At 36.3% G+C, this 14,301-nt stretch overlaps 1 protein-coding gene across 1 annotated transcript in view; it reads left to right on the top strand.

Annotated features, from left to right (window-relative positions):
- Positions 1–13,638, top strand: part of gpc1b (glypican 1b) — a 42,295-nt gene extending 28,657 nt beyond the window's left edge. The window contains exons 3-10 of the mRNA XM_077724566.1: positions 2,317–2,544; positions 2,635–2,798; positions 7,008–7,173; positions 7,711–7,841; positions 9,039–9,167; positions 9,892–10,025; positions 10,885–11,060; positions 12,579–13,638. Of these exons, the coding sequence (XP_077580692.1) occupies positions 2,317–2,544; positions 2,635–2,798; positions 7,008–7,173; positions 7,711–7,841; positions 9,039–9,167; positions 9,892–10,025; positions 10,885–11,060; positions 12,579–12,790 (1,340 nt within the window). The 3' untranslated portion in view covers positions 12,791–13,638. The remainder of the gene's footprint in view (positions 1–2,316; positions 2,545–2,634; positions 2,799–7,007; positions 7,174–7,710; positions 7,842–9,038; positions 9,168–9,891; positions 10,026–10,884; positions 11,061–12,578) is intronic.
- The last annotated feature ends 663 nt before the right edge of the window (positions 13,639–14,301 follow it).

Consider the following 14,301-nt stretch of genomic DNA (forward strand, 5'->3'; position numbering starts at 1 on the left):
TTTTTTATAGAAAATCATCTTGCAATCAAGATTATGCTGTGTTTTAAGTCATTTCTTCAAGATAAATCATGCCAACACACGAATCATTGCACTAAAGCAGGGGTCGAGAACCTTTTTTTTTGACAAAGAGAGCCATAAACAATTCATATTTTCAAACATTATTCCTTGAGAGCCATACTTAGAATTTAAAAGGAAAAATACATGAAAATGTGAGCATTTATTATTCATTTTACCACTTTGAAAGTATTAAAAACGTGAATTCTTTTGAAAACATTATTTCACTGTAGCTAATCAATGAGTGAATGCATGCAGAAGAGTCTAATGAAGAAAAATTATGATTATTAAATTATTTTAAAAGGCACTAGAGATAGTTTCGGCGCAACAGTGATGCTCCCATTAGTGCGTTCTGGACTTATTTTACCACACAGGTTCGATGAGAGCCATATATACCCATCAAAAGAGCCACTTATGGCTCCCGAGCCATAGCTTCCCTACCCCTACACTAATCCCACGGTCAAATGATTAAATATAATCTTAATCTCAAATCCAATGTTACAGTATCATCCCATCTCCACAGTTTTGTTGGTCATTAGAGTGGTTTACAAACCTAAATATCACATGCAAATCCTCCTCCATTACTACTAACTAGTGTACTACTTCTGGCTGTAAATGGTAGGATTACAGTTGATAAACACATTGAAGTGAATGAGTTTGAAATGGGTGCATTTGTCTTGCAATTCAATATAACGAATAATATACAAAAAGCTTCAGAATTTCCTGGTGCTTTTTTCTTTTGACTTCAAACTATTAAACACTAGAGAGAAGCCATGTATGAGAAACGCAATTCTGGATCATTGGGCGCTCTTCATTGCTACATCCTACCATGGGATATTGCCTGGCTCAGCTGACTGACAGTGGAAGGAATTTGGAGGGTATTGCTTTTATTTACAGTACATTTCTTGTCAGTAATCTGACATTTGATCAAGTTGACGGCTCTGCAAGGTTGGGAAACAGAAGATCATGTTTATCGCAAGCCATCCTATTGCTATACTTAATCCTAACTGAAGGAATCTGATAAAAACATCTTTAAAAGGCATTTCAATATAGTTTAATGTGGATGAAACTGCCCACAGAATGTTGGAATGTTGTGAAAAATTATAGTTTAACTCCAAAATTATGGTAAGAAGTAAAAAAAAAAAGTCACCACATATAGTTTACCCTCTATATATCCTCTGTGTACTCTGTATGAGTTTAAAACTACAATTTTAGACAGGCTGTCTAACTGTTCCTTCCCTACAGCGTGAATGCTGATGATTACATGGGGAAAAAATTGGGAGAGGCAGCAAAAAAGGTGTTGCTACCTGGTATTTCCCAAGCACAAAGAAAAGGTCATTTTATGCCTACAGAAAGAACACTGAAATTCTTATCCAGATCACTAAAAATAACATGTTTATTCAGTTTTTTAAGGGATGTTCTAATATAGTTTTTAATGTTAAGTAAGGCTCACCTTAGTAATGTTAGGCATCCTTTGTAGAGCATCAATAAAACATGCCTGGTTTTATTGTTACATTAGATATTATATATATATTATTCATTACAGGGAAAACTTGCATATTCATGTTTATGGATATTTGTGTTTTGTAGAAAATGTCACTTATTTGCAAATGGTCATTTTTCCCCCCAGTTTTTTCTAGGTACCCACTTCCAGCTTAATGTTTTTTTCCACAAGAAAATTGCAATAGAAAGTAGCATCCATTTTTTTTTTTTTTAGTTTACTGTAGTAGTATTTGGGTTTGGTCATTTTGTAAATCCTGCTGACATGATTTTTTTCTCTCTTTTATAGTCTCTTTTAAATACATAATACATTGATGTCAAATATACAATATAGGTTCATTTCACTTTAAAATGTAAATAACACTAATAGAATAAAATCCAATGAATGTTAATGGTACAAATGAGGCTAAACCTGAAAGCTGAGAGAAACAGATACAGCAGTATTTTTGGTGTATGTCAAGAAGTACATTTCCAGGTCGAGGAGGACATATCGAGCAGAACTACTACTTAGATAATTCCATGCAGATGGGTCAGAAGAGCTTAGCATTTTAACATGTTATGTAACTAAGTACCGTGAATGTCCTCAGGCCTTGCACACACATGGGCAACTTGTTCCATTTCAGGACAATGAGCACAGAAAAAGAACAAAAAAAACCTCAACTACAAAATGTACGCATATCATTACTATGATCTACAATTCATAGTTTTGTCCTGTGAATACTTCAGGTTGTAATATTCCACTTGTTTTTTGATATTTTTCAGGTTATTTTCTGGAGTTGCTAAACCAGTCAGCCACCACACTACAAGAAACATTTGCGTCTACTTGGAAATCTTTCTACTCGGAGAATTCCCAAGTATTTGCAGAGCTTTATGCAGAATTATGGCACTACTACAGAGGCTCCAACATCAACCTGGAAGATGCCCTTAATGATTTCTGGGCAAAACTACTTGAAAAACTGTTCTCTCATGCAAACAAACAGTATTCCATTGGTAAATACTACAATCCATATACTTGTGTAGTCATTTAACTATCATTAAAAACAACATGTTCATTGAATGCATGTGTTTTATTGACTTTAGGGGATGACTACTTGGAGTGTGTATCTAAACAGTTGGAGATACTTCACCCTTTTGGAGATGGGCCACATGACCTTAAAACTAAGGTGACACGCACATTTGTGGCCGCTCGTTCCTTTGTTCAAGGATTGGTCGTCAGCGGGGAGGTTGTCCGCAAAGTGTCGCAGGTAATATGTCTATTCTACCTTCATCTCACTTGTTTTTTTTTTTTGTTTAATTCACTTCTAAATCATATTTCTAAGACACAATGGTGACTAAAAAGCTTCCTTCAAAGAGAAACTGTGATCATTAATATTGCCTAGTTTTGTACCCGCCATTCTGCCTCTTTTATTGTTGCTGCTGAAAAGGACTGAGTACTATAAACATTTTTCCTGACGTTTAATCTCTCCCGCAGTTGACATTTTCGACTATTTATTTGTTGCAGCATCCGTTTTTATGTCTTCATAATACATATCAGTTTAGCGCCTTGTGAGAACATTTGACTTTAATTCAAGGGTTTTTTTTAACCTATGAGTCATTGTCATTCATTGAGTTGTATTTCATTCATTTCATTGTTTTCTAATTTCATTATAATATCATTGTTTTAACCTGTTCAGGATTATGAGTTATGTACAACATATACAATGTACACACACTGAGCTAAAATAGATATCCGACATGTTTTGTTTTTCTCATATTTCTTTTAATACTACTTAAGAACTTCTCTGCCCACATCACAGGTGTGACAGCTCAACAAGCTTATTTGACAACATAATTATTGCAATGAAATTTTTAAGCAGTATTGTGTCATGTTCTCTCATGTTCTAAAAGAAAAGCAATAAATGTGGAAAATAGGGTAGGGCTGACTTCACAGTTTGAGCAAAAACTTCAAAATAAACATTAAAGTTGTCAATTTTCAAGAACAAAAGGGCCTGAACTTGAGAAGAATAGATGAAATACTTTGTAGTACTATAAAGATATAATGTACAACAACAAACAACTTAGAACTTGAAGACTTTTGCAGATTTTTTTTTCTTTAAACATTTGAACTCGTTCATTTAAATGGTAAATTTTATCAGTACAATTCATTCTTCAAGAGGTCGTCATAACAGTAACCATCTTTAACTTTTTTTTCCAGTATTTTCTTGCGTCCCTGCTCTGTCTCCTTAATCTCTTTAACCTGTGTGCAGTCATGTGGATTTGATTGGTTAAAGTCACGTGGATTGACTTAACCCGCATAATTTGTCTGTCATGCCACTAACATTCATCCCCGTGTATTCTCCTAAAGCGGCTATATCTTCCTTGCAAATGTTTTTGTCCAACATATAGCTAAAGACTTCTACAAACATTGCATTTTCTAGTTTGGGAATAAAATGCAACATTGCTAGGATAACAAAACTTGATTCTCCATTAAAAAAAACATATCTGGCAACCCAAAAGGGAAGCTATTGTTATAATATTTTAATCCTGGTGGCAGTACCATTTTTAACCACCAATTTTACACATTGCGCCTTTAAAATACTACGTTTTTAAGCAAATACATATCTTTTCTTTCCACCAGGCTATTTGGAAACCCCTGCTATTCCAAAAAGAACCATTCCAAAAAATATACTATTATAATGTGTGTATAAATCGACTTATAGACCCAACTTTGATATGTGAACACGCCAAACGTACGTTTTTCGAAGAAATCTTAAAACTAAAGATGGCTAATGGTTTTTAAGGATGTGCACATTGACACTCGGTGTTACTCTTCCAGATCAGTGTCGTTGGAAACGAGCGCTTCTATGAAAATTGATCTTGCCTCAGGGAGTCATCCCTGCAACACCACTTAATGTCAGCTCCCCCGGCTAAAAAAAAAAAATGTCTCACGGGTCTGTGCCGGGGTTAGTGTCTCCCAAGAGAAATGGTATCCGCCATGGATAAAGAAGGAGTTGTGTTAAAATCACAGTTAGACGGAGAAAAAATCATTTTAGCTGGAGGAACAGGAGGCCAGTATTGATGCATGGGTGAAAAATGGATGCTATCAGAAATGGGGGTGAAAGAGGTGTCAAGAGTGCTAGTCCCATGAGAAATAGACACATCATGTAAGAGAACAGATGTTGCAGTCATGTGAAATAATATAGCTCTTTACTTCATGAAATATTAATGGCCAAGAATGCTAATATTGCGAGGGAAACTGCTCATTGTGGTGCTGCTGTGTGACTTTTGCAAGAATAATGTAGCCATGAATGGGGATGGAGTTGCATCACATGTTGCAATAGGAATAAGTAGGTTAGGGTAGTTTAAAACTTTATTTCATCTCGTATTTGGGAAATTTCTTGGTTGAAGTAGCAAGACAGATACTAGATGGTGCTTAGACTTTTGGTCCCCGGAGTTTTGGTCCCTTTTGGTCGCCGGTCAAATGGTGACAGAGAGTTCAATATGTAAGTAGCGTTTAATATCTAAGTGCTGTTTAATATCGAAGTACTGTTTAATTTCTAAGTACTGTTTAATTTCTAAGTACTGTTTAATTTCGAAGTAATGTTTAATATCTAAGTACTGTTTAATATCTAAGTACTGTTTAATATCTAAGTATTGTTTAATATCTAAGTACTGTTTAATTTCTAAGTACTGTTTAATTTCTAAGTACTGTTTACTTTCTAAGTACTGTTTAATTTCTAAGTACTGTTTAATTTCTAAGTACTGTTTAATATCTAAATACTGTTTAATATCTAAGTAAAGTTGAAACCAGCTCTCAAAACTATATTCATGAGAGAGAGTTTAATCTAAATATATACTATTAATTCATGAGAGTTTAATATGTAAGTACTGTTTAATATCTAAGTACTGTTGAAAACAGTGATATTTAGTGTATGTCACAATTTATAGGGATATGAAAGTCAACAGTAAATAATAAGAGGTACAGTTCATCAATTTATCATTCTCATTTAGGTCTCCTTATTTACGTAGTGTTTCATCGAGTCATTTCTTCTTTTCACCCCATTTTCTTCTGACGGATGATGTTTTATTGGTGCCGAAGGACACTAAAAGGATGTCATCAGGAAAGCAAGGTCGGCTGGATAATTTGTGTAAATAATTAGCCTATTTTTTTTCGTGAATTGACGATGTGTCACTTCAACAATGTCGGGACACTGCAACCACCAGAAATGAGGTCTCGCTCCATTTACTCACTCTCTGGAATAACATACAGCAATATTCTTTAGCCAATGTCTGTTCAATGCCATTTTTGCCAGAGTAAGATACAATGTCAAATGCTACTTTGGGTGTAGACTTTAAATAACTAAACATATTATTTTCAGGGTCTTCACACATGCTTTATTGATTACTTTTCACTTCTTTTTCCAATTTGAGCTGTTTGAGGACACAGTATGTTAAATAAGAAAATAAACACAATTCATACATTGACCAATACATACATATACACATAAATGAGATGCTCACATCAATCTAATAGTAAGAAACACTTAACACAAGATAATTAAACACCTATATACAGTTATACAGCATTTACACTTGTTTTGTTAGCTCACCTTTGTCATATTGCTGTAAACTAGCAAACTTTATTAAGATTAATTACACAGTTTAAATGTACAAAATGTAATTATCTCCCAATTATCACAGCACCCCCCCCCCCCATTCCATATTAATTCTCACAATCAATATGTATAAGCCAGGAAACTTGATTAAGGTTCTGTCCACCGATGTTTTTTTCTCAAGAGTCTGTGGAATATTGGTTTCAACTACTTGTTTACCCTTGCCATCTTTATTTCTGTCCCACTTTCAGCTTCTACCCATATTTATCAAACACTTGTTTTTTGGTGTGACTTTAGCATTAGAAGCAATGGTGCCTAAAAAAAGCATCATACTGTTCCACATGCTAGCAAAAGACAGGAGCTTTGTATGCATAGTTAGGTTTTCTTCATCCTTCCTTCTCTTACATTTTGTTCCTCACAATTGCTTCCTAAGGTTTTGCATGCATAGCTGTACACCCTTGTGAGCAGAGCTTACTGGTATTAACCCAGTTTCACTTTTTTTTTTAAGCACCAAGGCCTTTTTCCTTAGGGCGCAGCCTTGTGGAATAGTACAAGGATGGATTGAGGGCCTGAGTGTACTTGCATGGATGTCAAAGCCCTTTCATCACCCGTGGAACCAATAAAAAAAAAAAATACAAGACTTACAAGTGGTTGCCATAGGAACTAACAAATGAAAATCTGCTGCAGTGTTACGAAGGTCATCGTAGAAGATAACCTTGCACCATTTGTTAGTTCTATGTTACTTTCTGCTTGGAGTGATCCCGTCGGCAATGTGCACTTGTGTTTTTATGAGGAAAACAAGTCTGAAGTCACTAGTGAGAGTCTTTTTTTTTTAATGCTTGGTTCTCATGTCCTCCCCAGGTGCCTTTGAGCCAGGAGTGCATGCGAGCTATCATGAGGATGAATTACTGTCCCCACTGCCGAGGTATGGCGTCCGCTAGACCTTGCGTCAACTACTGCAGCAACGTCCTGAAGGGCTGTCTGGCCAACCAGGCAGATCTGAACACAGAGTGGCGGCACTTGGCAGGTTGGTCAACAAATATGTTGGTGCTTGGACGTTTGGTCGCCAGTCTTTTGGTCGCCGGTCTTTTGGTCGCCGGTCAAATGGTGACAGAAAGTTTACTTTTGAAACCAGCTCTCAAAATTATATTCATCAGAGAGAGTTTAATATCTAAGAAAGAGAGTTTAATATCCAAGTACTGTTTAATATCAAAGTACTGTTGAAAATAGTAGATATTTAGATATTAAACTCTCATAAATATCATTTTGAGAGCTGGTTTCAACTGTACTTAGATATTAAACAGTACTTAGATATTAAACAGTACTTAGTTATTAAACAGTACTTAGTTATTAAACAGTTCTTAGATATTAAACAGTACTTAGATATTAAACAGTTCCTAGATATTAAACAGTACTTAGATATTAAACAGTACTTGGAAATTAAACTCTCTTTCTTAGATATTAAACTGGCGACCAAAAGAACGGCCATGAACACATTTTGTCAACATGCTCAATGGAAAGATGAAGCTCGAATCGGCTGAATTGTTTTGTCTTATTTTTGTAGAAACTATGATTCAAGTCTCCGATCGCTTCGATGGCCCATCTGGAGTGGATGTGGTGGTCCTCTCTCTTCCCTACCGTATATCAGAAGCGATGATGGCCATGGTGGAAAATATGGAGTCAACCAACAATAAGGTTAAAACAAAAACATAGATTGAATTTCGTTATTTAGTGAAAATGTTTCATATATGAAGTCTGCGAGAACACAGTGCAGAAATACAGCAGCCTTGTACACAATCTTTAACCCGGCTCAGTGTCATAGATGGTGTCACCCTCTGACTTGAGGGGCAAATGCAGTGGTTGATACTTTCCAGCTGCACATTAATATGCATGTCCCACAGTGTACCCATAGTATTATAGTAGATTACTTCCTGGTTACATAACTTGATGACTTCAAAGCAGGATATGTTGTTTTGTTTACTCCCTCTTCCCTAAAAGCAGTCTAAAGAGACACACGGTATGTTACGGAGGATGTGTTAATGCGCCTGAGAGTCATTTTCAGCCTTTGGTTTTAGCACTCAATTTCCTCTAGTGACAGTTCAATCTCCGACGATCCCTCCTCAGTTCGATTTAGGGAAGAGGCCTGCCTGTAGGCTTAAAAAAAGGTTATTAATTTTTAGTTGGATGTGAAAGTTGAAATACTGGAGGCCACCCTATGAAGGCTAGACTGGGGTGTCAAATTGATTGCAATCTTACAGTATCTCTAGGGCTCCATTTATATCAAGCCTAGAGGGGATCTTTTATTTGTCAACGTCATCTGATTGACTCATGGGATAATGTAAATGAACAGCACCAGTTATTTTGATTTGTGGCTACCACTAGATTAAATGCATGGTTAAACAGTAAATAAAGTTCTATTATGTTGGTTTGATATTAATAAATGGCTAACGTTTGAAGCCATACAGAGTGAGTTGTGTAATACTGTATTTTTAAGGCAAAAGTATGTCGTAATTTGTTTTTAATAAGAACATAATATGGGAAATTATTTTAGGTTTTATATATATAAACCAGCATCAAGCTGTTTAATGCCAACAACAATATCAAGTGACTTTTTATCTTTTGTCACCCAACAGACTTTTGTGTCAACATTTATATGAGGAGAAAAATATGAAAAAATACATATATGACATTGACATGATAGCCATTTAAACTGTTCAAATGGATTGGATTTCTGCTAGTGGCAAACTCATTTAAATTCATAGCAGGAGGATAAAAAGAGCCTTATGATTGGGTGTCTATCATCGGCGTCAATGACACTCATTCTCAACATTCTGTTTCTATTTCTGCTCTTTTTAAAAAAATATATATATATATATTTCTATCATTTTTCAGTTGTTCCTGGCATGCGGGCCGCTCAGAGAAAAATCAGTTGGTGGTACAGAAACAGACATCTCCCCAAAGAACGAAAAAGTTTCAATCGAAGAGAGGTCGGCGAATAGTGCCAACAAACTTGTCCAACTGGTAAGCTGAAGCTAATATGCCAATTACTCTCTGGTGACAAAGTCTAGCCAATATCACGGCATGTTTTATGGAGCAAAAATAAGTGCTAAGAAAAGACAATTCATTCTTTTAAAATGTCGGTTTCACCTTTACACTTGTGAGGTCATAAGAGAATAGGGAATAACTCTTTGGGTGGATGAATTAAGCCAGGGGTGGGCAAACTTTTTGGCCTGGGGGCCATATTGACTTTAAAAATTTGACAGATGGGTCAGCACAAGATATGATACATATAAAAAAGTGCATCCGTTAATGGTACATATGAAACATAAACAGAAAAAAAGGACTAAAGTATTAACATACTCATCACTCATCATTAAAGTAAAAAGTATAAAGTACAAAGTAAAAAAGAATGTATTTAGAAATATTAAAATGTAATTTAAAAAAAGATAAAGGGGCTGTAAAACACAAAAAAACAAATTAGAGTGGACAGAGCTACTGCCACTGGCTTCCGCCTGACGGCGCCATTTTGGGGAAAAATAATTAAAAATTGACAACGTCAGCGGGCCGGATTAAAAGGTCTAGCGGGCCTTATTTGGCCCGCAGGCCATAGTTTGCCCTTGTATGAATTAAGCACGCGACTAGGTTCATCTTTTAGACCTGTTTAGTTTCCACGTTGGGAAATCATGAAGGGGAATTTAGGGACAAAGTAGAAAAGAACATCTGTTGTCCCCCCGCTGTGCTCCAGGTCTCTGACGTAACCATACAGCTGAGGAATATGCAGCCATATTGGATTTCTCTCCCGAGATTGCTGTGCAGTGATAGAGTGGCCACCGGTGAAGGAGCTGAAGATCGGTGTTGGAATGGAATGACCCGTGCCAGGTAGAAAACAGAAGAATCAGGGTTTTTTTCTTAGCTGGAATTGATCTATTTTAATTTTGCCTCAAGCATTTTTTGAGAGGGCTTTCAAAAAAACTTTGAACCCTTAATAATTGAAGCTTGCTCACCTTTGATCGAGTGGAAAAAGGCAGACTGCTCTATATCTTTTTAACATATCAGATCAGATCAGATCAAAATGACTCGTGTAACCCCTCAAGGATAGACTTGGTATTCTTTCAATCTTGTTTAATGTAGATTTCTCTATTTTAATTCTATTTTGATCCATATTTTTACTCTGTTTAACAGTGTAACATGCCTGAGGGTGAATTCTGAATTATAATTAATTGTCAAATTATCGTATAAGACGGTTATTCCATTGAAAGTTATGTGGTGTGGTGCCTTGTGATACAAGTTACCAGACTTATGAGGTTTTTTTAAGATACAAGCTTTTGTTCTGCTAATTTTTACCTATTTGATTTGATTTCCGAGCAAAGAAATTGACAAATAAGCACATGGACTTTACCCATTTTAGCTTGATGCTAAAAAAATCAATTAAAGCAACATGCCCACCAGAATCCATTACGGACCATCAAAAATAATTTGAGAATATACGACGATTAACAGGAATTTCTTTTGTCCCCATAAAGAATGAATATTACTTTAGTTTAGTGAGCATGTATTTATACATATATGTATAGTCTATATACTGCATTGTTCACTCATTTGAAGGAGCCACATTCATTGTTTAATTATTCTTATTGATTATTCTATCATGCTATAGTATGTTTTTTTGTTTTTAGTTGTTCAGTTTTCGTTTTTTTTATTTGATTTTGTTAAACATGTCTTTGTATGTCTCTGTCAGGTACCTCCCCGAGGTCATTGGCGACGGTTTGGCGAGCCAGATCAACAACCCTGAAGTTGAAATTGACATTACAAAGCCAGACAGGGCAATCAGGCAGCAGATAATGCAACTGAAGATCATGACACACCGCCTGAAGAATGCTCTCAATGGCAATGACGTCGACTTCCAAGACACCAGTGAGTACAATTCCATCTGACATATAACATTTTACATAACCAGCTTATAAACTCTATTTACACACAAACATTATTACTCAGAATCCTCACATATATCACAATACAAGAACTCGATTTTTGGCTTCCAAATCAAAGAAAAAGTATCATTTCTAAATAAATATTTACGTCAATTAACTCAATTCAACTATTCCACATAAATGCAGCTTGTGTATTGGATCTTATCACAATATGCTCATGTTTCTGCCTTGTCGTAATACTTTAATGCTCAAAAAGGACAAAAATAATTCATCGGAGTAAAAATGGAGCACGGCAAAATAAAAGCTGAGAGAAGAAGAAAATAGTGAAAGAAGCTAAAGTGACAGTTTTGTTTAAACAACTTTACAGTAGGGAAGCAAGTAAGCAACAAAAGGCACCATTGTCATCCTGCATCAGTGTAGACTCGGTTTGAGTTCTCACAGCAGGCACATCTCTCCATCTCTCTTGCTGCTATGTCTAAACAGAAGGTTTAGCAACTAAAAACAGGACACAGCAGACAGAAATCGAATGTGACTGACCTTCCCAAGAGCACCCGCTGGACTTTTCAACACTCAACAGCAGAGCTTAAATCCGGACAAATAACCTTCACGAAATAGTGGCAGCCAGAAAAAGGAAAACAAAAACTCCTTTCCTTCTATCTGTTTATTTAAGACCTATGATACAAAAAATAAGATTCTTGCTGTTTTCTGTGAATTTGAATTTGTTAACAATACCACTAAAAAGACAGTTCTGAAACATGCCATAAGGCAAAATCCATTCATGGTCTGCCTGGTGCTCGGACGTTTGGTCGCTGGTCTTTTGGTCCCTTTTGAACATCTAAGTACTGTTGAAAACAGTAAATAATTAGATATTAAACTCTCTCATGAATATAATTTTGAGAGCTGGTTTCAACAGTACTTAGATAGTAAACAGTACTTAGATATTAAACAGTACTTAGATATTAAACAGTACTTAGATATTAAACAGTACTTAGATATTAAACAGTACTTAGATATTAAACACTTCTTGGATATTAAACAGTACTTAGATATTAAACAGTACTTAGATATTAAACAGTACTTAGATATTAAACAGTACTTAAATATTAAACAGTACTTAGATATTAAACAGTACTTAGAAATTAAACAGTACTTAGAAATTAAACAGTACTTGGATATTAAACAGTACTTGGACATTAAACAGTACTTGGACATTAAACAGTACTTAGACATTAAACAGTACTTAGATATTAAACAGTACTTAGATAATAAACAGTAAGATACTAAACTCTCTTAGATATTAAAAGCTCTCATGAATATAATTTTGAGAGCTGGTTTCAACAGTAAACTCTCTTTCTCCATTTGACCGGCGACCAAACGTCCGGCCACGCTATATCAGGGTAAAGGACACTGAATAACCCGGCAAAAGAACTGCACAAATGTGAGTTATTCAAATATAGTCGAAGTATTGCAAGTTCCCATCTTTGTGATCTCCTGTTCTCAGGCGATGATTCCAGCGGGTCTGGAAGTGGCACAATTTGCAACGACGAGGTGTGTTCCCGGGGCCCTCAGTTCGGCAGCCCCGTGACTGAACGACCCGTTTACCCTTACCCTCCTGAAAACAAGAAAGTGGTGAAAGGCTCAGTCAGTCAAAACCTTCCCTGTGTCGTCACCTATCTCATTTCGCTGCTCGTATTGCTGCTGCGGCTGCGATAATCGGCAGCGAGAAGAAAAGGCCAGCTGGAACTGTGGTTGGGTTCGGGCTCTAATGAGGGTTCTAAAAGGTATGGGGGAGGAGCCTAACCGGGTGTGGGAGGAGCCTAACGGTGTGGGAGGAGACAAACGGTGTGGGTGTTAGTTACTCTGCCAAAACTACACTTCGTATAAAGAACTTGGACAAACTTTTTGGGGGATTCGGATGAGAAGAAAAATGGAATTATAAGTATTCATGCGCTCTTGTCATTACTCTATTGCTATAATATGACCCTTTCAAAGCTGATTGTGTTATATTTTAATGTTTCTGGTGTTTGGAGTAAATGGAAATCTGACCTTTTACCGACAAGATGTGTAACACTAACACTCTAAAATGGAGAGGAAGACACTCATTAATGCATTTCTTAGTCCTCCCTCAATGGCAGAGTACTTTGATAGTATTATTTATTTGTCGATAACTGACTAGAGATCCCAGAATGGTTTAATCACGCTCTAATATTACAATCAAAGTCTTTTTATTTGTCAGTAAAGACTGACCTGGATTGCACAAGCCTCTATATCAACACTTTCCAATCATATAATAAGTACATATTGCTATGACTCATGATCGTTTAAAGTGGGAGAAACTGGATCTTCGACCATGTCCTCCTTAAAGACACCCCCCACCCTTGGATTTTGTCTCAAATGACAGCAAAATGCGACACCCCCCCCTGCCCTTATAGATTTTGTAGGTCAGAATTTTGACCGTCAGAGTAGAAGCAGGTGTACTATGGTCAGGTTGCTGCAGGGCAGCAATGCAAAGTGCATCCTATCTAAAGACGCATTGTTAGTGAATTTTCACCTTTTCAACCCCCCCCCCCCCCCCCACCCCCCCCCCCCAATTCTGTCATTTCATCTAAATGGCCGCCAAAAATATCTATTTGCTTTTTGAGAAGCCTGTTTTTTTTCACCCGTCCTTAAAAGTCTCTGCCAATTTTACTCTTCTCAGTTCAAATGATCTAAGCGCCATCTTTTGTTCTTTTATCTCTTACAATAGAGGCAACACACGTCATTGTGTGTCAGACTTTATTGGGAACACAGTCTTTGGGTATGATAGCCTGTCTTTTTCCATGAATGTGCAGAAATGTGGAGATAGTTTGGGAAGAATTCTTAAATGTTGCTTTGTCGTCAAACGTTTTGAGTTTCAAACTGCATATATTCATATTTTTTTTTATTTTTCACGCTAATACAACATCCCACCCCTTGCGTTTCTCAAATTATATCACATTTATTTATATAGCTCTTGTTTGCAACTATTCTCAAAGGGGTCATAGACCCAAAATTGACAATAACGATGTCATTTCATATCTAAAACTCTCAGTCAGATGTAATAGAAGTCAAAACTTTAAACCACAGCTAAGGGGGATAAAAAAAGATACCTTAAGAAGGGACCATAATTATTCTTGGCAACAAAAATTATTCTTTGATGCTTTTCAGGCCATATATAGGTTCCCCAACCACCGATTCCCATTGCC

This window comes from Stigmatopora nigra, chromosome 9, assembly GCF_051989575.1.
Source record: "Stigmatopora nigra isolate UIUO_SnigA chromosome 9, RoL_Snig_1.1, whole genome shotgun sequence".
Taxonomy (NCBI): Eukaryota; Metazoa; Chordata; class Actinopteri; order Syngnathiformes; family Syngnathidae; genus Stigmatopora; species Stigmatopora nigra.